This window comes from Carassius carassius, chromosome 42 (assembly GCF_963082965.1).
Source record: "Carassius carassius chromosome 42, fCarCar2.1, whole genome shotgun sequence".
In the NCBI taxonomy this organism is placed as follows: domain Eukaryota; kingdom Metazoa; phylum Chordata; class Actinopteri; order Cypriniformes; family Cyprinidae; genus Carassius; species Carassius carassius.
In genome coordinates this window covers 228,801-255,215 of record NC_081796.1, presented here as the reverse complement: position 1 = coordinate 255,215, position 26,415 = coordinate 228,801, and the positions used below count along the sequence as shown (strand labels likewise).

The 26,415-nt window shown below is 38.6% G+C and overlaps 1 protein-coding gene across 1 annotated transcript in view; it reads left to right on the top strand.

Annotated features, from left to right (window-relative positions):
- Positions 1 to 6,086: 6,086 nt before the first annotated feature.
- The window catches only part of LOC132123956 (cadherin-7-like), a 156,367-nt gene continuing 136,038 nt past the window's right edge, over positions 6,087 to 26,415 (top strand). Inside the window, exons 1-2 of the mRNA XM_059534647.1 lie at positions 6,087 to 6,259; positions 24,706 to 25,151. Coding sequence (XP_059390630.1) covers positions 24,918 to 25,151 — 234 coding nt within the window. The 5' untranslated portion in view covers positions 6,087 to 6,259; positions 24,706 to 24,917. The remainder of the gene's footprint in view (positions 6,260 to 24,705; positions 25,152 to 26,415) is intronic.

Here is a 26,415-nt window from a genome sequence, read left to right as displayed (position 1 = left end):
CAAGCTATAAGCAGCTCTGGGTCCTTCTAGGGGGGTTCGGGGGCATGCCCCACCGTGAGAAAATTTTGTGCATTTTAATGTTAAATTCATTAATCTGGTGCACTTTGAGAGTTCAAAATTAAAAGCTCCAACCCATATTCAGTGTGCAAATACACAAAGAAAAATTCAAACCTCTTTTAGTTACAGTGTCTATTTACATTACACCTATACATAATAATAGTTATAATATTAATCCAATGACAGTAATAGCCATATTTTGTAAAACAAATGCACAAAAAAATAAAGGAAACTTTCTTAATTAGTTGTACCAATTTCTATCCTTGAAAGAGATAAGCACATGATCTTTTATTTTGACGCAAACTGCATCAAGCTTTTATTTTGGCGGAAAACATGGTTTACAAACGCCTCTTATTAAATTTCTAGTGAATTGCGGTAATCGTCAACTATGCAGATGTGGAAATAATCTACACTCATGACATGGCCTCAGTGTTTTGAAAGTAGTTATGCTTACCGCAGGCTCTACACTTTCTCATCTCTCTCCTGATCCTCCGTCCTCACTATCATCATCTGCCACAGGAGCTGATGAAGGTCAGAAAACATATATTTTGACACAGTTTACAGTGTCTGCTTTAAGGGCCTGGTTCTATTTTTTCACGCTATTTATCTGCACATTCCTTGCGTTTCTTCTCCATCTTTTTTACAGATACACACTGACACTGCTGCCGCTCGTTCACTCGTTTAAAGTTGTGATTGGGCCAGCCCAGTGTCAATCAAGAAAAGAGCCAATGGGCCGCTGATCTACGTGTTTCATGGGCTGGTCTGTCAGAAAAAAAAACTAACACTGACTTTGACCAATGCATTACACCGGCACAAACCCAGCGCCGCCAATTAAGCAAAACAAAACAAAACGAATGGGCCGCCGATGTACAAATTTTATGGGCCGTAAAAAAAAAAAAAAAAAGTATGAGTATGAGATATATCGGCCCAAAAAGCACGTCGGCCCACCGGGCAAATGCCCGGTATGCCCAATGGCCAGTCCAGCCATGAATATAGGTTTTACACAAGGTTAATTTATTATTTTATTCTCTCTTACAGTGTTGCTTTCCATATTTTATACTATATATTCTAAATGATACTATATTAATATGGCTTACCTTTGTTGGTAGCGTAGTTAGCCATGGTTTTAGTTTTTTTTCTTTCTTCTTTTTCTGGTGTTAGCAGAAGAAAAGTTAGTATTTTTACCTATGAGGAAAGAAAAATGAAAATGGCAACCATTAGTTATAGATGTTATTGGTGACATTCGTTATTGTCCATTTATTATCTATATGTTATTTAACAGGCCAAAGCAGACGCTTTTGTCCAAGCGATTTACTGAATAACTGTTTTATATGACTGATTCGTCCATTTCTCTTGCGATGTAGATGTGTAGATAACAGTTAACGCCATTTTGTGGTTATATTCAGCGCCCATTAACGTTATACAACATCATGTGCATCAAAAATTAAATTATATTTAAAATATTCGATCCCTGGTCGGTTAAATAACTATTGGGTATGAATTCATATCAGTTCTTGAACATAATTTTACATAACTTCTTAATAGTATGCATTAACTTAATATAGCGTACTGGCGTTACATTTTAAAATACTATACAAAATAATTAATCAGAATACTTACTCCTGCTCACTCACGCCACAGAACTCCCCGCTCAAGCTCGCCGTCTCTGCAAGATCAACGATGGCAGTTTTCACGCACAGCTACTAGAAGATGTACATCTGTCAGACAGGTTGCTGACGTCATCAAGCTTAGTTTGAGTCTGCGCCTCAGAAACGGAAGTGCTAAAAATCGCTAAAAATGGGCTTCACTTGTCTCAATTGAGTTCCAATGGGGTCGCTATGTCCATTTCTTTTACTGTCTATGGTCTGTCATCATGAAATGACATATAACATCATTACCAATCAAAATGCACGTTTATTTAAATGCAGAGTGTGGACTTTTTACACTGACCTCACAGTAATTTGTACATATTTTACTAGGTGATTTCTCGGAGCGGAGCTGCTCTCTGACAACATCTCCAGGACACTTCGCTCCATGTGACTAGTAAGACAATTCTCTAATAACTATTATGATGAGTTTTGTTCCACCCGCTTAAATGATAAAAGTACTTGTGCTGTAAAAACTACTAAGACTGTGTCTGTTCCCCGAATAGTGAGGTCAAAATATAATGTAGGATCTAGAAAAAATCTTATCGTAATTAAACCAGAAAAATGTAAAGTAAATGAACAAAAACAATTTTTAAAGTTTGGGCTCATAAATATTAGATCACTCACACCCAAAGCAGTTATTGTAAATGAAATGATCACAGAAAATAGTTTTGATGTACTCTGCTTGACTGAAACCTGGCTAAAACCAAATGATTATTTTGGTCTAAATGAGTCTACTCCACCAAACTACTGTTATAAGCATGAGCCCCGTCAGACTGGTCGTGGAGGAGGTGTTGCAACAATATATAGTGATATTCTCAATGTTACCCAGAAAACAGGATACAGGTTTAACTCTTTTGAAATACTTTTGCTAAATGTTACACTGTCAGACATGCAAAAGAAATCTAATGTATCTCTTGCTCTGGCTACTGTGTATAGACCACCAGGGCCGTATACAGAATTCCTAAAAGAATTTGCAGATTTCCTCTCAGACCTTCTGGTTACAGTTGATAAGGCGCTAATCATGGGAGATTTTAATATTCACGTTGAAAATGCAAATGATACATTAGGACTTGCGTTTACTGACCTAATAAACTCCTTTGGAGTCAAGCAAAATGTCACCGGGCCCACTCATCGTTTTAATCATACACTAGATCTAATTATATCGCATGGAATCGATCTTACTGCTATAGATATTGTACCCCAATGTGATGATATTACAGACCATTTCCTTGTATCGTGCATGCTGCGTATAACTGATATTAACTATATGTCTCAGCGTTACCGTCTGGGCAGAACTATTGTTCCAGCCACCAAAGACAGATTCGCAAATAACCTGCCTGATCTATCTCAACTGCTATTTGTACCCAAAAATACACATGAATTAGACGAAATTACTGACAACATGGGCACTATTTTCTCTAATACATTAGAAGCTGTTGCCCCCATCAAATTGAAAAAGGTTAGAGAAAAACGTACTGTGCCATGGTATAACAGTAATACTCACTCTCTCAAGAAAGTAACTCGTAGTCTTGAACGCAAATGGAGAAAAACTAACTTGGCAGTTTTTAAAATTGCATGGAAAAACAGTATGTCCAGCTATAGACAGGCTCTAAAAACTGCTAGGGCAGAGCATATCCACAAACTCATTGAAAATAACCAAAACAATCCAAGGTTTTTATTTAGCACAGTGGCTAAATTAACAAATTACCAGACGCCACCTGATTCAAATATTCCACCAACGTTAAATAGTAATGACTTTATGAATTTCTTCACTGATAAAATAGATAACATTAGAAATACAATAGCGAATGTAGATTCTACAGCGTCTAACACTTCAGTTTCATCCATCGCACCCAAAGATAAACTGCAGTGCTTTACAAATATAGGACAGGAAGAGCTAAATAAACTTATCACTGTATCTAAACCAACAACATGTTTATTAGATCCTGTACCCACTAAATTACTAAAAGAGCTGTTACCTGTAGCCGAAGAACCGCTTCTCAATATCATTAACTCGTCGTTATCTTTAGGTCACGTCCCAAAACCATTCAAGCTGGCGGTTATCAAGCCTCTTATTAAGAAACCAAAACTAGATCCTAGTGTACTGGCAAATTATAGGCCTATTTCAAATCTTCCATTTATGTCTAAAATTTTAGAAAAAGTTGTGTCTGCTCAATTGAGCACCTTCCTGCATAAAAATGATCTGTATGAAGAATTTCAGTCAGGTTTTAGGCCCCACCATAGCACAGAAACTGCACTTGTTAAAATTACAAATGACCTGCTTCTTGTGTCAGATCAAGGCTGCATCTCATTTCTAGTCTTACTTGATCTTAGTGCTGCGTTCGACACCATAGATCATGACATACTCATAGATCGATTACAAAACTATACAGGTATTCAAGGGCAGGCTCTAAGATGGTTTAGATCCTACCTGTCCGATCGCTACCATTTTGTTTACTTAAATGGGGTGTCATCTCATTTATCATCAGTAAAATATGGAGTGCCACAAGGATCCGTCCTAGGTCCCCTTCTATTTTCAATATACATGTTGCCCCTTGGTAATATTATTAGAAAATACGGAATAAGCTTCCACTGTTATGCTGATGATACTCAGCTATATATTTCAACGAGACCAGATGAAACTTCCCAATTATCTAAGCTAACAGAGTGTGTTAAAAATGTAAAAGATTGGATGACAAATAATTTTCTCCAATTAAATTCAGATAAGACAGAGATATTAATTATTGGACCAAAAAACACCACACAGAATCTTGTAGATTACAATCTGCAACTAGACGGATGTACTGTTACTTCCTCTACAGTCAGAAATCTGGGTGTTATATTAGACAGCAATTTGTCTTTTGAAAATCATATTTCCAATGTTACAAAAACTGCATTCTTCCATCTTAGAAACATTGCCAAGCTACGAAACATGTTATCTGTTTCTGATGCAGAAAAGCTAGTTCATGCATTCATGACCTCTAGACTGGACTATTGTAATGCACTTCTAGGTGGTTGTCCTGCTTCGTCAATAAACAAGCTACAGGTAGTCCAAAATGCAGCAGCTAGAGTCCTTACCAGGTCAAGAAAATATGATCATATTACCCCAATTTTACAGTCTCTGCACTGGCTACCTATTAAGTTCCGTATCTGTTACAAATTATCATTACTTACCTATAAGGCCCTAAATGGTTTAGCTCCTGCGTACCTAACTAGCCTTCTACCACGCTACAACCCATCACGCACCCTAAGGTCACAAAACGCTGGACTTTTGGTAGTTCCTAGGATAGCAAAGTCCACTAAAGGAGGTAGAGCTTTTTCACATTTGGCTCCCAAACTCTGGAATAGCCTTCCTGATAATGTTCGGGGTTCAGACACACTCTCTCTGTTTAAATCTAGATTAAAAACGCATCTCTTTCGCCAAGCATTCGAATAATGTATCTCTTAAATTGTGAGTGTAGTTGCATCTGCATTTTTATTCTTTAGCTTGGGTTAAACTAATTTTACTTTGTTGGATCAGCAGCTATGCTAATGATGTCTCTATCTTGTTTCTATGTTTTGCCACGGGATTTACATCCCGTGGTAACTAGGATTTACACAAGCTCCAGTCTGGATCCAGAACACCTGAGAAGAGATGATGCTGACCCTCAGAGGACCCCAGATGATCCTAACCTTGAATCAACAAACAGAACTAACAATTATTGCTACATGTGTGACTGCATCATATAATTACTATTAATTAATAATATTGATAGTTCATCATCTAGCTGACTACGTCTTGTATTATTATTATTATTTTTAATTTTCTGTAAAGTTGCTTTGTAACGATTTGTATTGTAAAAAGCGCTATACAAATAAACTTGAATTGAATTGAATTGAATTTATATACCCCTAAACCTACCCCTCACAGAAATCATGCAAAATTATTATTTAAAGAGCATATCAATTTTATCAGCACGTGCATTCTCTGGGATTGAACCCATGATAGCATGATTACATATCATCATATAATGCAATACTCTACCAACTGAGCAACACAAAATCCAAGTTATAGTGAATACATCTTACAGAACAGTATATACTGTATGATCTGCCCTCAAGTTTCACCAGAGATTATGTGTACCACACTATCAGGAGATTCCAGCATAAAAAATGACCTTCTGTAAGTTGCAGTGTGTTTCAAAGCAGGATGTTTACAGCCTAGTAAGAAATTAATGTACTGAGGACCTATGAACCACTTCAGTGAGCCTCATCAGATACAAACGGTGGGAAACTTTTGTGTTTGTTTGGCAAAATAGAGAAAGTTGTAGAAAAAAAAGAAAGTTGTAAAAAAGATTCTCTTACCACACTGCTGGCATTAGCAACACACACACGCACACACACAGGCGCAGCATCCTCTTGCACAGTCTCAGTCTCCATGCGTGGCGCAGCATCAAATACATGAGAGGATTTCACTCGGCTCTCTGTCACATCTTGACTTGATCTGAGCTTCAACACGGATCAGATGAACCCAAGCACCTCTGATGACACCTGCGGCTGTTTCTCCACATTCGGTGAGTGCTCTGCATGTTTGTGATGAATAATTATAATGGGTCCGCGCTTCTGCTGATGGACATTCACATGCAGAAAGAAACAAACAGAAAACACATGGCTTTAAATTATGTCTTCAAAACTGAATTCAACACAAATGTTGATAGAGTGGAGCGATCAGGATTTTTCACATCCATCTAAACCTCATACAAGACTTGAAACCACTGACTTTTTGTCCCTTCAGATGTTTGAGATGTGTTTATAGTTCAAACAGTATGACAGACTAAAATATGCTTTATTTAATGTATATTTGCTGATTTTCTCATTGATTGATGAGTAAGGGGTGCGTGGGGTGTGAGTGCTATGAATGTGAATTAATCTCACTGTATCTTAAGAGACATACATAACATAGTTTAGCATATGTCTTAAATGATCAGGAGGGTCTTGAACATTTAATATGAACAGTAAAATACGTATATCATAACGATTCAAATGCAAACTTGTTGTATCATTTATGTGTACTTGTAGTATAGTACATTGCTATATCTTTATATTAATGGACACAAATTAAACTATAAAGGGATATAAATGAGAAACTATATAATTTTCAAATTATTTTTTTCGCCTCGCCATTTTATCCCTTTTTAGAAGTTATAAATGAACCAGACACATAAAGCCTATCCAGACTTTCAAGGCAGATTTTTGCACTAAATGGATTTTGAATGCACCTTTCAAATAGTGATAACAATAATATTATTAATAATAATAATTAATATTTGTTACTACAAATTAGTTATTGGCTTTGGCAGAAATAACCATTCTCATATCCTTTCTTTTAGTAATTTTTTACTTAATAAAATATTATTAGAATGTAAATGTTGCTCAATAGAAAATGCATCCTTATATCGTTTGTTTTAAATCTTTTCTGCCAAAAGTGCCATCTAAAAAAAAAAAAAAACAATGTTTTATTCAGAAAGAACTTAATTGAATCGTAAAATGAGATAAAATGCTGTTTTTCTGTATATTTAATATTGAATATTATATTTTGAATGCACACACAATCCATTTGTGGGTTTCTGTCATAGCATAGCTGTCATGTCTCTGCATGACAGTGAGCATTTCTGGATGCTGATTGTTATATGGTAAACAGTTTGGGTGATTATTAGTTTATTCTTCTTCATGTGTTGATTCAAAAATTCTAGGACAAGGATCATTGTACCAGATACATATGTACTAATGAAAAATAATTTCTCTCAAGTCATTAATACAATCTACTTAAATCTTTCAACTAAATGTAAAAAAGAAAAGAAAAGAAATGCTGGAATGATAATAATAGCAGTGTATTTGCTATTTAACTTTACTGAAACAGCATAGAGGTTCACCAAATGGAAGAGTGTATTTAGTTTACATTTGATACATGATACTTTTTTTTCAGGATTCTTTGATGAATATAATAACATCAAAATAACAGTGTTACTTTTGAACAGTAAATTAAACAATTACATTTTTAATAGGGAAATACAAAAGCAAAACAAGAGAAAGAGTGATTAAATTCTAAAAACAACTTTATCTTAAGTACAATGAATGTTATTAATATCATGATTAAGAGATATAATAAATTGTTTAATTATTTTTACCGGTACTGTAGAAATATTGTTCTTTGTGGTAACTTCAGATGTATTTGTTGTTTCTCAATCAGAGTTTCTGAGATTGGTTCATGAACTTCAGTTGCTTTAATAGCAAAGGCACAGGTGATGAATCTTCCTTTTTTTCTCGTTATACATGTGATATTTGAGCGGTGGTTCCTATTAATGGAAAAGAAGCAATACTGTAGAAACAAGCAAGCTGAAACTGAAGAAATGACAAATATTTTATTAGAAAATGACATTAGAGGACACATGATAGTATTACATTCTGCTTCAAATCAAAGAGGATGATAAGACTGATGGCACATAACACTTCTGAGCAGTCCTGCTGGATATTTGCAGCTGCTGCTGCTGCTATGCTTTTTTGGGGGGAGAGTTTGAGTCCCAGGATGCACTGATCATTATACTTTACACTGTCCATCTCACTGTCATTCTCACTGTGATGATGCTGACCATCACACTGACCGTCACACTGTCCATCTCACTGTCCTTTCACTTTTTATCACACTGTCCATCTCACTGTCCTTCTCACTGTGATGATACTGACCATCACATTGTCAATCACACTGCCCACCAGACAGCCTATCACACTGTCCACCATCCTGTCCATCACACTGTCCTTCACATTATCCATCACACTGTCAATCACACTGTCCTCACAATGATCATCTCACTTTCCATCTCACTTTGATTACATTGTCTTTAACATTGTCCATCACACTGCCATTCTCACTATGCTAATGCTGACCATCACACTATCCATCACACTGACATTTCACTGTCCATTAGACTGACATCACACTGTCCATCTCACTGCCCATCACACTGTCCATTAGACTGACATCACACTGTCCATCTCACTGCCCATCAAACTGTCCTTCACAATGACCATCTCACTGACCATCTCACTGTGATAACATTGTCCTTCATATTGTCCAACACACTGTCCATCTCACTGTCATTCTCACTGTGATGATGTTGACCATCACACTGATCATCTCACTGTCCATCACACTGTCTATCTCACTGTACTTCTTACTGTGATGATGCTGACCATCAGACTGTCCATCACACTGCCCATCAGACTGACTATCACACTGTTCATCACACTGTCCACCATACTGTCCATCACACTCTCCTTCACATTGTCCATCACACTGTCAATCACACTGTCCTTCACAATGACCATCTCACTTCCCATCTCACTTTTATCACATTGTCCTTCACATTGTCCATCACATTGTCCATCATACTGTCCATCTCCCTATCATTCTCACTGTGATAATGCTGACCATCACACTGTTCATCAAAACTGACCATCTCACTGTCCATCATACAGTCCATCAGACTTACATCACATTGTCTGTCTCACTGCCCACCACAAAGTCCATCTTACTATTCATCACACTGTCCATCTCACTGTGATCACATTGTCCATCAATGTCAATAACACTGTTCATCTCACTGATCATCACACTATCCATCTCACTCTCTTTCTCACAGTGATAATGCTGACCAGCACACTGTCCATCACATACACTGTCTGTCACACTGTCCATCTCAATGTCAATCTCACTGTCCATCAGACTGGCATCACATTGTCCAACTCGCTGTGATCATATTGTCCATTACAATGTCAATCACACTGTCCATCTCACCGACCGCCACACTATCCATCTCATTGTCCATCACAGTCATCTTACTGTCCATCAAACTGTCCATCTCACTGTCCATCTCACTTTGATCACATTGTCCTTGATATTTTCCATCACAATGTCCATCTCACTGTCATTCTCACTGTGATGATGTTGACCATCACACTGATCACCACACTGTCCAACTCAATCTTATCTCACTGTCCATCAGACTCACCATCACATCGTCCATTTTACTATCCATCACACTTTCCATCTCACTGAACATCTCACTGTGATCTCATTGTCCATCACAATGGCAATCACACTGTCCATCTCACTGATCATCACACTGTCCATCACACTGTCTATCTTATTGTCCATCACACTGACCATCTCACTGCGATCACATTGTCAATCACACTGTACTTCACAATGACCATCTCACTGTCCATCTCACTTTGATCACATTGTCCTTTACATTGTCCATCACACTGTCCATCTCGCTGTCAATCTCACTGTCCATCAGACTGACATCACATTGTCCATCTCACTGCCCATCACATTGTCCATCTTACTATTTATCACACTGTGATCACATTGCCCATCACAATGTCAATCACACTGTCCATCTCACTTTGATCACATTGTCCATCACACAGTCCACCACACTTTCATTCTTACTGTGATGATGTTGACCATCACACTGATCATCACACTGTCCATCTCAATGTCACTTCACTGTCCATCACACTGTCAATCTCACTGTCCATCAGACTGGCATCATACTGTACATCTTGCTGTGATCACATTGTCCATTACAATGTCAATCACACTGTCCATCTCACCGATCACCACACTATCCATCTCATTGTCCATCACAGTCATCTTACTGTCCATCAAACTGTCCATCAGACTGTCCATCTCACTTTGATCACATTGTCCTTCCTATTTTCCATCACAATGTCCATCTCACTGTCATTCTTACTGTGATTATGTTGACCATCACACTGATCACCACTCTGTCCATCTCAATGTCATCTCACTGTCCATCAGACTCACCATCACATCGTCCATTTTACTATCCATCACACTTTCCATCTCACTGCGATCTCATTGTCCAACACAATGGCAATCACACTGTCCATCTCACTGATCATTACACTGTCCATCACACTATCTTATTGTCCATCACACTGACCATCTCACTGCGATCACATTGTCAATCACACTGTACGTCACAATGACCATCTCACTGTCCATCTCACTTTGATCACATTGTCCTTTACATTGTCCATCACACTGTCCATCTTACTGTCATCCTCACTGTGATGATGCTGACATCACACTGTCCATCACACTGACCATCTCACTGTCAATCTCACTGTCCATCAGACTGACATCACATTGTCCATCTCACTGCCCATCACATTGTCCATCTTACTATTTATCACACTGTCCATCTCACTGTGATCACACTGCCCATCACAATGTCATTTACACTGTCCATCTCACTGTCCATCTCACTTTGATCACATTGTCAATCACACTGTACTTCACAATGAACATCTCACTGTGATTACATTGCCCATCACAATGTCAATCACACTGTCCATCTCACTTTGATCACATTGTCCATCACACTGTCGATCTAACTGTCATTCTCACTGTCCATCACACTGTCCATCTCACTGTCCATCAGAGTCACCATCACACCGTCCATTTTACTATCCATCACACATTCCATCTTACTGAACATCTCACTGTGATCTCATTGTCCATCACAATGGCAATCACACTGTCCATCTTTCTGTACTCCTCACTGTGATGATGCTGACCATCACACTGTCCATCACACTGACCATCTCACTGTCAATCTCACTGTCAATCAGACTTAAATCACATTGTCCATCTCACTGCCCATCACACTGTCCATCTTACTGTTCATCGCACTGTCCATCTCAATGTGATCACATTGTCCATCACAATGTCAATCACAATGTCCATCTCACTGATCATCACACTGTCCATCTCACTTTCATTCTCACTGTGATAATGCTGACCATCACACTCTCCATTATACTGACCATCTCACTATACATCACACTGTCCATCTCACTGTCCATCAGACTGGTATCACACTGTCCATCTCACTGCCCATCACACTGTCCCTCTTACTATTCATCACACTATCCATCTCACACTATCCATCTCACTTATTACATTGTCCATCACATTGTCCATCACACTGTCCATCTTACTGCCATCCTCATTGTGATGATGCTGACATCACGCTGTCCATCACACTGTCCATCACACTGTCCATCTCACTTTCCATCACACTGTCCATCTCACTGTCAATCTCACTGTCCATCAGACTGACATCACATTGTCCATCTCACTGCCCATCACACTGTCCATCTTACTATTTATCACACAGTCCATCTCACTGTGATCACATTGCCCATCACAATGTCAATCACACTGTCCATCTCACTGATCATCACACTGTCCATCACACTGATCATCACAGTCATCTCACTATCCATCACACTGTCCATCTTACTGATCATCACACTGTCCATCTCACTGTCCATCACACTGTCATCTTACTGTCCAACAAACTGTCCATCTCGTTGTCCATCTCAATTTGATCACATTGTCCTTCATATTGTCTATAACAATGTCCATCTCACTGTCATTCTCACTGTGATGATTTTGACCAATGATCATCACACTGTCCATCTCAATGTCATCTCACTGTCCATCACACTCTCCATCTCACTGTCCATCAGACTGACCATTACACTGTCCATTTTACTATCCATCACACTTTCCATCTTACTATTTTTCACACAGTCCATCTTACTGTGATCTCATTGTCCATCACAATGGCAATTACACTGTCCATCTCACTGATCATCACACTGTCCATCACACTGTCTATCTTATTGTCTATCACACTGACCATCTCACTGCGATCACATTGTCAATCAAGTCAAGTCAAGTCACCTTTATTTATAATGGGTTTAATTGGTATTAACAAAGGTTCGGGAGCAGGGACACGCTCCAAACAATCACCTGATTTCTAAAAACCTCCATATATATATATATATATATTGGGCCACCTCATACCGTACTGCTAGTCTCATTCTCTCGAACCCACCCTTCCCTCCCTTTCTCATCCATTCAGCTAACCTTATGCCACATTATCTTTCTATCAGGTTGTATCAGGGAGTCCTCATTGTCTGGTCTAAATATATGCTAGAGATGGCACCCCCACCCTGAGTCTCTCTGAGCCATCAATTCTAGATACCCCGATCAATCTGACCATCATCCCATTCCCTCGACGCCTTCATCCCATTCCCTAGACCCCTTCATCCTCTTTCTACTCTTCCCCAACTCTCTGTCCAACTAACAGTTCCATAGCTTGTTTGTGGCATGGTCCTAGTGAATAGCACTTTAAACAAAAAAGATTGTGTCAAAGCAACTGAACAACATTAATTAGGAAAACAGCGTGTCAATAATGCAAAATGACAGTTAAAGGCAGTTCATCACTGAATTAAGTGATGTCATCATCTTAGTTTAAATAGTATCTGTGCAATAATTTGCAATCAAGTCAATGAATCAAAGCAACAGCGGCAAGGAACCAAAACTCCATCGGTCTTCACAGACATTTTCAACATCTCACTGAGTCAGGCTGTTGTTCCCACATACTTCAAAACTACCACCATCATTCCAGTTCCAAAGAAGCCATCTCCATCCTGCTTCAATGACTACCGTCCTGTTGCACTTACTCCCATCCTCATGAAGTGCTTTGAACGGCTAGTCATGCACCACATCAAGTCTGCCCTCCCCCCCTCCCTGGACCCCTTCCAGTTTGCATATCGGTCCAATCGGTCGACCGATGATGCCATCGCCACTGCCGTCCACTCAGCACTCACACATCTGGACAAAAAGGACTCATATGTCAGAATGCTGTTCATTGACTCCAGTTCAGCATTCAACACAATCATCCCTCAACAGCTCATTTACAAACTGATCCAGCTGGGGCTCAACACTTGGCTGTGCAACTGGCTGTTGAACTTTCTGACTGGAAGACCTCAGGCAGTACGGGTCGGCCGCAACACATCCAGCACCATCACACTGAACACTGGGGCCCCCAAGGATGTGTGCTGAGCCCCTTCCTCTTCACTCTGCTGACCCATGACTGCACACCATCACACAACTCCAACCTCTTTATTAAGTTTGCAGATGACACGACTGTGGTGGGTCTCATTAGCAACAAAGATGAGACAAACTACAGGAGCGAGGTGAGCCGCCTGGCCAAGTGGTGCAATGACAACAATCTCTCTCTGAACGTGGAGAAGACGAAGGAGATTGTTGTTGACTTCAGGAGAGCGCACACTCAGCACGTTCCATGACCATCAACAGTGCGACTGTGGAGAGAGTGAGCAGCACCAAGTTCCTGGGTGTGCACATCACAGAGGACCTCTCCTGGACTGAAAACACAGCAGCACTGGCCAAGAAATCACAACAGCGTCTCTACTTCATCCGCAAACTGAGGAGAGCCAGAGCCCCGGCCCCTATCATGTACACCTTCTACAGAGGCACCCTCGAGAGCATCTTGTCGAGCTGCATCACTGTGTGGTATGGCGCCTACAACGCGTCCTGCCGAAAGGCTCTGCAACACACAGTGAGAGCAGCTGAGAAGAAAATTGGTGTCGCTCTCCCCTCCCTCCAGCACATTTACGGAACACGTCACACTCGAAAAGCCCTCTGCATCGCAGGTGATCCCACACACCCATCACACAGCTTCTTCAGTCTGCTGCCATCATGGAGGAGACTGTGGAGTCTCTAGGCCAGGACCAGCAGACTGAAGGACAGCTTCATCCACCAGGCTGTCAGGAAGCCTGGTTCCTTACCTCATTCTCCATGGAACTGACATCATTCCACTACCTCATCAGTTAAATAAAATAACTGCTCTTGAGCCCTTTGTCACTTTAATCAGACTTAGATAGCTTTTGTTTTTGCACTAAAAAACATTTATCTGCACTGTTGTTTACTTCATTGATTTGCACTCTATCTGCCTTTTGCCTTGCGCTGCTTTATTTAACTTTATTTTTAATTTTATTATATGTCTTTTTTTACATTCTCTTATTGTATAGTTGTATCTACATTTTATATTTGATCTAAATTTTTAGGCTCTACTGTTAATGTTATCTGTGTGCACCGGAGTCTGAGAGTAACGCAATTTCGATTCTCTGTATGTATGTACTGTACATTTGGAAGAATTGACAATAAAGCAGACTTGAACTTGATTTTTTTCCAAAATAACCACTATATAGAGTCAAGATATATTTTTGTTGTTGATGTGGACTACGTTGACGAGAGTAATGTTCACTGTGAAGCTTACACTGTGATCTACCTGAGAGAAAGCAGAATTGGCCATCTGATTGTCACCAGTAAGAAAAAAGTATTTTAAAGTTTGTTGTTTTACAGAACATTACAGACATGATAATAAGGCCTGAAGTTAGGAAGAACTTTTTAAGGAAAATAAAATTATATTTTCATAATGATTTTTTCCTTCTCAAACCTTGTCTGTGGTGTAAAAACGCCCCTGGCCAAACGGGGTGCATCTTCTCCCACTTCGATAATTACTGTAGTTACCATGTTCTGAACATCACATCCTTTCTTTTCTCCCCAGATGTAATCTATATATATATATATATAGGTGGTTGATAAAAAATATTTGGACATTATTTATAAAAATTACCTCAAGTTAGCACCAGCAAGCTTGTTAGCTAGACAGTTAGCATCAGCTAACAATATTTACTTATTTTCAGTATGGTTATGAATAAACATTCATGTCTGTCTACTCGTCTAGTTAATCAAAACAATATAACATTACTGTTGATAAACAATATAAAAACAGACGTCACATAGGACATGGTAGCATTTTAATAAAACTGTTAATATTACGGCAGCGGGGAATTTGAACATGCATGAGTTATTTTATCTGTGTTAGTTTAATGTTGTTGTTGTTTTTTTTTTTTTTTTTTTATACCTAAAACACAGAGACGCTGATTGATGTGTCTGCATCGTCTGCACTCGAACCTTTCAGTGGGCTTAAATAGATCACTCTTTACAGCGGATTTAGTTCCCAAACAACTGACAATTTTGACAATTTTCCGTTACTGTCCACGACTGCTAGGGATTATCAAATTGCCTGAGTTTTGAGAACACAGTGGATGTGGAGGATTATAATGTAACAAGAGCTCGTTCAAATACTGAGGTGCAAAACCATTCAGGGCTTTATAAGTAATAATCAATATTTTAAAATCTATACAATGTTTGACAGGGAGCCAGTGTAGTGTTGACAGGACCGGGCTAATATGGTCATACTTCCTGGTTCTAGTAAGAACTCTAGCTGCTGCATTTTGTTTATTAAGAGTGCAGAACAACCACCCAATAAAGCATTACAATAATCTAACCTTGAGGTCATAAATGCATGGATTAACATTTATGCATTTGACATTTAGAGCATAGGCCATGATTTAGATATATTTTTGAGATGTGAAAATGTAGTTATACAAATGCTAGAAACGCGGCTTTCTAAAGAAAGATTGCTATCAAAGTAGCATACCTAGGTTCCTAATTGATGACGAAGAATTGACAGAGCAGCCATTAGGTCCTATAATTAACGCCTCTGTTTTTTTTTCCAAAATTTAGCAGTAAGAAATTACTCATTATCCAGTTTTTTATATCGACTATGCATTACATTAGTTTTTCAAATTGGTATGTTTATACATCAGCATAACAGTGAAAGCTAACACAATGTTTCCTGATGATATCTCCCAAGGGTAAAATGTAAATCGTGAACAGTAATGGCCCTAGTACTGAGCCTTGAGGTACTCCATACTGCACTTGTGACCGATATGATACCTCTACATTCATTGTTACGAATTGATGGCGGTCATATAAGTACGATTTAAACCATGCTAATGCACTTCCATTAATGGCAACAAAGTGTTCTAGTCTATTCAAAAGAATGTTGTGGTCAATAATGTCGAACACAGCACTAAGATCCAATAGCACTAATAGAGAGATACAACCACGATCAGATGATAAGAGCAGGTCATTTGTAACTCTAAGGAGAGCAGTCTCAGTACTATGATACGGTCTAAATCCTGACTTGAAATCCTCACAGATAAATTTTTTCTCTAAGAAGGAATATAATTGTGAGGATACTACCTTTTCTAGTATCTTGAACAGAAAAGGGAGATTCAAGATCAGTCTATAATTAACTAGTTCTTTGGGGACAAGTTGTGGTTTTTTGATGAGAGGCTTAATAACGGCCAGTTTGAAGGCTTTGGTTAACATATCCTAATTACAATGAGGAATTGATAATAGTCAGAAGAGGATCTATGACTTTTGGAAGCACCTCTTTTAGGAGCTTAGATGGAATAGTATCTAACATATATTTTTTGTTGGTTTAGATGATTTAATAAGTTTATACAATTCTTCCTCTCCTATAGTAGAGAATGAGTGGAACTGTTCCTCAGGGGGTCTATAGTGCACTGTCTGATGTGATACTGTAGCTGACGGCTGCATGGTTACAGTTGTATCTCTAATAGTAATGATTTTAGAGGTAGTAGTAGTAGGAAGTAGTTCATAAAATAATTACTGCTGTGATGTTGGGATATGTCAACACTTGTTGATGCTTTATTTTTCATTAATTTAGCCACTGTATTGAATAAATACCTGGGGTTATGGTTGTTTTCTTCTGAGATGAAAAATAATCAGATCTAGCAGTTTTTAATGCTTTTCTGTAGGATAGGTTACTTTCCCGCCAAGCAATACGAAATACCTCTAGTTTTGTTTTCCTCCAGGGGCGCTCCATTTTCCGGGCTGCTCTCTTTAGTGTGTGAGTGTGCTCATTATACCACAGTGTCAGACTGTTTTCCTTAACATTCCTTAAGCGGAAAGGAGCAACTGTATTTAAAATGCTAGAAAAGAGAGCGTCCATAGTTTCTGTTACATGTCAATGTCAATGTCAATGTCACCTTTATTTATATAGCGCTTTAAACAAAATACATTGCGTCAAAGCAACTGAACAACATTCATTAGGAAAACAGTGTCAATAATGCAAAAATGAGAGTTAAAGGCAGTTCATCATTGGATTCAGTTATGTCATCTCTGTTCAGTTAAATAGTGTCTGTGCATTTATTTGCAATCAAGTCAACGATATCGCTGTAGATGAAGTGTCCCCAACTAAGCAAGCCAGAGGCGACAGCGGCAAGGAACCGAAACTCCATCGGTGACAGAATGGAGAAAAAAAACCTTGGGAGAAACCAGGCTCAGTTGGGGGGCCAGTTCTCCTCTGACCAGACGAAACCAGTAGTTCAATTCAAGGCTGCAGCAAAGTCAGATTGTGCAGAAGAATCATCTGTTTCCTGTGGTCTTGTCCTGGTGCTCCTCTGAGACAAGGTCTTTACAGGGGATCTGTATCTGGGGCTCTAGTTGTCCTGGTCTCCGCTGTCTTTCAGGGATGTAGAGGTCCTTTCTAGGTGCTGATCCACCATCTGGTCTGGATACGTACTGGATCCGGGTGACTGCAGTGACCCTCTGATCTGGACACAGACTGGATCTGGTGGCCACGGTGACCTCGGAACAAGAGAGAAACAGACAAATATTAGCGTAGATGCCATTCTTCTAATGATGTAGCAAGTACATAGGTTGTTATGGGAAGTGTTTCCGGTTCCGGTTTACCTAATTAATGCAGCCTAAAAATCCTTTAACGGATTTGGATAATAAAAGCATATTAGTATGTCATAGTTACACATGAAGTGGACCATGAAATTGTCCTTCACACTGTCCAACAGCTGCCCATCACACTGTCCTATCACTGCCGTAACACTGTCCATCACACTGTCTTTCACACTGTCCATCACACTGTCCTCTCACTGTTGTCACACTGTCCATCTCACTGTGATGATGCTGACCATCACACTGTCCATCACACTGACCATTAAACTGTCCTCTCACTGTCCATCACACTGTCCATATCAATGTCCTTCTCACTGTGATAATGCTGATCATCACACTGTCCATCACACTGTCCTCTCACTGCCGTCACACTGTCCATCACACTGTCTTTCACACTGTCAGTCTCACTGTGATGATGCTGACCCACCACACTGTCCATCATATTGTCCATCTCACTGTGATGATGCTGACCCTCACACTGTCCATCAAACTGTCTGTCTTTCATACCTCACCTTTTCACATCATATGATAAATATACAAATAAATCTGTGTCTTTCTCTTTCCTTTTTGACACTGTTTTTTTCAGATCTGTTCTACATTGCTTTCAATGCACTCCAAAAATTCCTGAGTGTATGTGTATAGTGAATGCTTGTGTTTATGTTTTTCAAGCACACAGGACACCTCTGCAGCCCCCGTTGTGTGTTTGGCAAGACGTAACAGTGGAATTTGGAAAAATAAAAACACACACACACACACGCGCAAGGTCTCTTCTTTTAAAAAATTCACCTTTATTCTTTTTACTTCAGTTTTTAGAATGCCGTGTCATGTTCGAGACACTGCAAAGGATATTAGTGTAATGCAGTGGAGAGGAAAAGCACAAAAAAAATCTTAATGGGGCTTAATGTTCTTAAACAACAACTAGGGAAAATGAATTTTCTCTCACATTGCACACGTCATAAACTCGTCTTAATTCTAAGACAACTGCTCCATTATCAAAGTGGATATTTTACTCTGCAGAAGAGTATATGAACGCAAAGCGAAAAGTTTTACGTTAAGCGTTTACCTCACACTGTAATATGAGGAAACATGCAATTGTTATGTTAAAGAGCTATTTCTTCTTGTTTTCATCCATAAATTTGTATTTATTTATTTTTATTTGGGTGGGGGGGCAGGTGTAACCTTATTAGTTAATAATGTTAAATGACATTTTTGTTTTGTTAAATAAAAATAATTAATTTAGATGTTACTACATAAAGCACATTTTTAGATTACCATAAATTTTATTGAGCTTACTTTTAAATATATTATGTAAACCAGGGGCCTATAGAAAACATATTTAAAATCAAATCGGAGTGGTGGCACTTTTACCTCCACATTCATAGACTAAATATTTATTCCTAAAAAACATTTAACTGCTTTATTGTAACCTTTTTTACATTGTTTATTTCCATTGTTTATTAAACATTTTGAATCTGATTTAACATTAATTTGGATTAAACTTTGTGACAAAAAATAATAATGATAATAATAAAAAGAGTAACAAGACATTATAGAGTAAATACATACATTTTGAGAAATATCTAGGATCGTCAAAATGTTGAAAAGAAAGTTGAAGTTTTGATGGTCACTTCATCTTTGGATAAGCCACTAAATGCAGTCTCAGACCTATATACATCTCCTGATGTGATGTATCCTGAGTCTATCAAAGATTTGTTCACATTAAAAACTGTGTAAGATTCAAAGGTATAGAGTTTATTTAGACATTCTGAGCCACAAACACATGAAGCTGAAGACATTCATTCACAACAAGCTCCTCTAACATTGCTTTATTATGCAGTGATGCAGAATGACAGACAAATTAGCACATGCACAGGTTATCGGTTCTCACAATGCCAGACTTCTGACTGTCATAATAAAGTCCACTTTAGGGCTTTTCACACTGCGCTTAACCACAGGGTATTGTCATTGAATGTTTCAAACATGTACTGTAATTTAGAAGCAGGCTCAGCACCATTTTTACTGGGGGATTTGAAACCCTGCTCTGGAGAACAGTCTTTTCAACTGTCTGAAACATCCATTTTGCAGAGCTTGATTGTACAGTCGGCAATATATATTATATGTGGATGTGCAATGCTAGAGCCATATGTCAACGCGTTCCTCCACTTAGTGAGAATGACACAGCAAATACACAAATAATGACTTTAAACCTGCATTTAGGAATATGCAGTGTGAAACAGCAGTTTATGAAAACCCGTGATTAACTTTTAACCCAGTGTGAAACATGAAGAAAGACAGCCCAGATTCTGTTTACCTGGGGTTTGAAATGACCCAGGGTTAACTATTTCAAGTGGGAAAAGCCCTTTTGTAGCTTATTCTGGTCAAAAGTACCAAGTTAGACAGGAAAGTAACATTGCCGGTTCAATCCCGGGACGAGCGCTGTGTGAACAAAAGCCAGATCTAATGCCTTGTCGTAGTGATGACGCACGTTATTGCGCGACTCTTTTACCGGCTCTTTTGAAGGAAGATCAACGTTCGCGACAAAAAATATGTGCAAACTGTAATGAAGCAGAGATCAGTTAGTTCCTCACTTTCCGCGCTGACGCCGAGGTCGTTCGCTAGCTTCAGTGAAAGTATAACGTTACGTGCCTAACGTTTTCGACTCATACATTACACGTCACGTCCTAATGTCACGTGTCATTACGGGACCTTTACGGGTTGTGTGTGAAAGCACGCACATATCCCGGGTAATCACTGGCAGTATGAAAGTGCAAAATCTAGCGAGCAGGGATCCCCAGATAGCACTCGTACGTCTGCAAGATGTCTGTACTACTTGGGAGTATCTGGAAAGCATCTGCTGTCTACAAACGTCTGACAGACGTCTTTCAGATGTCAGTTTTGCATACATTCCAAATCATAAACATCTTATAGACATCTAATAGACATCTAAAAGGAAACATCCTATAGACGTGTTGCAGATGAGCAAACACTCTAAAAAATACGTCTTGCAGATGTAAATGCAGATGTCAAATAGACGTCTCAGAAATGTACGTGCAGTGCTATCAGGGGAACAATTGCCAGAACACTTTACCCGTGTATTTGCCGGAATCGCAGTGTGAAAGGGTCTTTAGACTATGTGTGTTAATTATCACACTGCATTAATCACTCTGTTAAGGAGGATGAAAAGCACAAGACTTAATGAGACAGCAGCGTTTCATAGGAGCCAATAGACGAGTGCTGTTCGTTTAGCCTGAGGCGGAGGGAACGAGAGACACTGTGAGTGGAACGAGCAGAAAATCAGTGTCTTGAAGCAATTATCTCTATAACTGGCACCCACCCACAGAGAAGAGCTGGGACATGGCAGGAACAGACCAGGGCAAATGCCTTCCAGCCTTTCCTTGCAGGGATTTTTGAGACAGACTTTGATGTGGAAAACTGAAAATGACCTTCAGTCCGTTCTGCTTGTTTTTGTTTGAAGGATTCCTTGACTTACTGAGACATGGAGTGGATGAAACTTTATTCTGTTTGTGAAAGTTTAATTTTCAGATTACATTGATACCTGACTTTGATATTTTCATATAAATCATACTTAGAAATTAATTTCATAGGTTTTTCCTTTACATAATTAATGTAGTAATACATAAGCAGAAAGAGTACCACAAAGCTACTTGTGTACACACAGCTGGGCTACTCACACTAAACCTAAAACATGAATTAAGTAAAACCACTAAAATTATAAAGATCAAATTAGCTAAGTTTTTTTTCTCCTGAGTTAACTAATAGCTTGCATTAGTATATGCCAAGATAACTAACAAAAATGACTGCCATGGAGTGTGTTTCCCAAAAGCATTGTTAGATAACTGTCAGACAAGTCACAAGCAGGGTGCTATTTGCCGGGGGGATGCGTGGGATTTCCCCCTTTCTGGTCAATATATCCCTGCCTCTGCTTAATTATTTTTAATAAATTTATTAAGTGTTTAGCGAGCGCAGAGAGGAGCAGCAATTTCAGTAAAAAAATGAACGCGTCATTATAATATTCATTCCATTGTCTGACAACAGAAACATTAAAATATAGTAATAAAAACAGTTTTATTGAGAATTAAATTAAATGGCTAAATTAAATTGTATTATGTGAGCATAGGGAGGCAATACAATACAATGCACTTACGTCATAAATATGCTAATTAGCGCATGACATCATCTAGTTCATGTTCTCATGATTTATTTTTATGAATTAAAATGTTTCAAAACATCCCCCCCTGGTCACAAGTAGGCATGTGACAGCAGCAATTTCCATGCAGCGATTAATTGCTAATACTTTTGTGACATGTGACTGAACTAGGGATGTAAAATATCGATTAATTCCATGATCGATTGTCGTTTAAATTAACGATCAAATAATCCATTAATAGTTAACCATAATGCTGCAAAATGCATCTATTGCAGGCAGCAGTCAGTGGCATGACAGGATGTGCAAAAACCACACACACACACAAAATACTTTCTCACTTGAATTAATGGGGTTTTAGTCTGAATAAAATGCCAGTAGCAGGATTATAAAATGATGTGATTATGATCATTCGATAAAATCAAGAGAGTGCGCCATACGTTTGAGATCATTTACTTTGTTGACTGTTTTCTGGCACGAAGACTGCTAAACAAGCCTCCTTAAATGGTTTTGTGGTGCTCTTTGTTGTATTTTAAAACACAATTGCAATGTTTTCAACTGACATTATAGCATTTAAAATAAAATGATCCCCAAATGTAACTGTGGCACGCGTGTGACTGCGCTATGCATTAAGCGAATCGCATCCATCGGCGCTGCTGCAGCAAAACACTGTTGCTCACATTAATCTAATCCTGCTGGATTGTGTTCTAGAAAATATCAGATTTTGAATTTTTGCATTCTTGTAGGCCTATTTGTTTTTAAAAATCCAGCATCTAGTGCATTAGATCATGACAGTGTGTGCGTGCAGACGAGGACAAGCAAGCATGGGTTTGATTCGATTGGAGATTACTGCTAATGTCTCATTCGGTACAAATCCAGATGTTTCCATATTCGCAATGTATTTGAATGTTAAACTATTATTTATAATGTAAACTACTTACACATTCGCACATAGACGGAAAAGACGGTCCTCTTCATATGAGATTCCATGCATTAAGAATTTGTTCTATTTATTTCCTTATTTCAGTTAAATCATGGGTTATTTAGGGAACAAAATTAATGAAACATGGACAATTGCCACAAATTAATCGTAGGAACGAATTAACAAATTGTAGGAATGAATAGTCTGTTGTGTGTCCTGCAGCCCTGCAAAGCGCAGTAATCTGATGAAATGACTTAGTTACTACATTTCTATTGTTTTTCATGTTGAACAACTTTTGTGTTGTTTCTATTTTAATGTACTTTTAAAGTTTAAATCACATTGAAAGCTTAATTAGTACATGTGAATTAATGATGATGCATTAATATACCGTCACTGTCACTCACAGCCGCTCACACCTGTTTTTAACACGAGCCAAATGCAGCCCAACATTAAATCGGTTAACCGACCATTGCCAGCCTTAATTGATTGCATCTCCTATCGACAATTAACCAAAAATCGATTAATCGTTTACATCCCTAGACTGAACAATAAAGAATCAAAACATTTTCAAACAATATCTAGGGCATGTTATAGCCCAGATTAAATGTGAAGAGGTTGGAAAATAAATAGCCTATATTCTAAATATTTAAGTATTTTTCGCTGTGATACCATAGCACCATAGCATATACACAAATCTGATTTGTGATTATATAAATTTGTTTAAATCATTTGAATCAGTTTTAGGAAGTAGTCCTGCACAGCTGCTTTGTTTCTGGCTGCATTTCTGCTGTTCAGCGCCACCTGCTGTCAGAGAGTGAATGTGTGCTTTTATTCAGTGCATATCTCATTCGAGCTTCTTTACATGAGAGTGAGCAGTGGTCATGTGCAATGTGACCATTTGATGGGAAATGTATTATTAAAATGCATTAAAAAACTGACTAATTTGTAATAATTAATTATTCACGATAACAATATAATGCATGTTGATATTCGTGATATATCACATTACTGAATACCGACAAATTTCTAGTCACAATTTCGTCATTACTGACATTTTCCAGAATCTATAGTTCCTGTGAATGTTCACAAACAGCATGGCAAAGGTGTGTGTTTGAAACTCCTGATCTCAACCTGTGCTTCAGACGTGAGCTATTACTAGTATCACACCTAAGAGTCCTATAGGAACATAAAAACATTTTTAGCAACACCCTGCTGTTCACTCACAACATCAAAGCTTTGCAGTGGTGATTTCCTTTTCCAAACACAAATTTTCTTTAAAAAAGTTGATGGCAGATTCTCTCAACGTTGTTTTATCTCTGTCTTTCTCTGACAGGTGTCTGTAACTCCTCATGAAGAAGAACCATGAGGAAATCGTCTTTCTGAATGGCCTCATTATAATCACAGCTCAAGGATTTCTGAGCATCAGAAACTTTGGAAAAACCACAAACTACAAGGGTTTGACATTTCTTTCTCTGCATTTCTGTGATATTTCAGAACATTTGGGGTTTTGTTTTGTTTCTCAAATCCGCCGTGGTAATTCGTTACATGGCCCAGATGAGTTTTCTCATATGCAGCACTGTCTGGTTTCTCACTGCTCATTTCCTGCGAGAGAACATGAGCTGCTGGGGACTGAAATCTGCTGACAGGACCCCTGACCGACCCCACAGTGACCCCAAATATTCATGGGATACCCTGCAAAGACAGAAACGAAACTGGGTTTGGAATCAGTTCTTTGTGCTTGAGGAATACACAGGGACTGATCCTCTGTATGTTGGCAAGGTAAGATTCCTACTCTCATTTCTTACATAAAAGTGTTGCTGTTTTTGTGAATTTTTTTTTCATGATCATCCCCAAAGTTTAGTGTTTAGAATCATGAATAAATGCAGTCAAGTCCTATCCATCACATACAGGTAAGTGTTTGAATCTTTCTGGTCATGAACTTATGCACCATTTGCAGTTTAATGTGCCACTACTAAGTGTACACATTACACTGTAATACCCATGGAAATGAGTGCTGAAGAAACATCAAATAGTGCAAAGACCCTTCAGTGATCCACAATTAAACACATTTTTGAAAAAAAAAATCAGCATGTTAGAATGTAAAGCTTTAAGAGTCCATCAGAGTAATGCAGTGCTAGTAGAGAGAAGCCTCCACAGGGAACTGGCATAAATCTTAAAATAGTACAAACTTGTTGCCCTTTTATTTGTGCTGCAGGGATTTATTTCTGGAGCTTTTTGACCTTTAGCTGTAAAAATGGCATCTCTTGAGGAAAGTCTGTTAATTCTGCTCCTCTGCCCTTTCATTGATACTGAGTGTCATTGTTCATTGACAGCGGTTCGGTCAGAACCAATCGTTATCCTCACGTCAACCAGTGGCTCAGAAAACACTTTCTTGGAAAAGAAGGTGGAAAACAGTTCTTTCAATTTTTTAACAGATAACAATCAAATGCTAAAGTTTTTTCCTAAATATAAAATGGGTTCCCATTGTTTTAAAATGAAGAATCATCATCAACGGGGAACAACCTGTTATGAGGAAGTTCGACGAGATTCTCTATGGTAATGGTGACCAACCCTGTTACTGAAGTCACAACACTGCACATTTTTAATGTGAAATGACGTGTGAGTTCCCATACTCTAAAATTGTGCTCTGCATTTAACCCATACAAGCGCACACAGCTTTATCACGATGTAGAATGGGGAGAACAGCTGGATCTATGCAGGCCAAGTAGCAGGCTGCGCAAAATCAAAGTCCTCTGGTGGCTTGAACTTGGACATTATTACTTCCAAAACAGGGCGAACTTGGTTATGTGTATAACATACGATTGCGACACCATTGAAGGAAACCACATAATTGTTCAACAGGTTGCATTTATTTAACAGATTGTATGACCTGCACACTTGCGTGAACTGCCCACACTCATAAATCCACACTCTCTGTTTCCCAGGTATCTAATTTAAATATGGGTGGAGTCTCTGACACAAGAACAATACTGATGATTCTATTCAATTATTTTATTAGTAAATTGCTGGGGAATTCATTTAT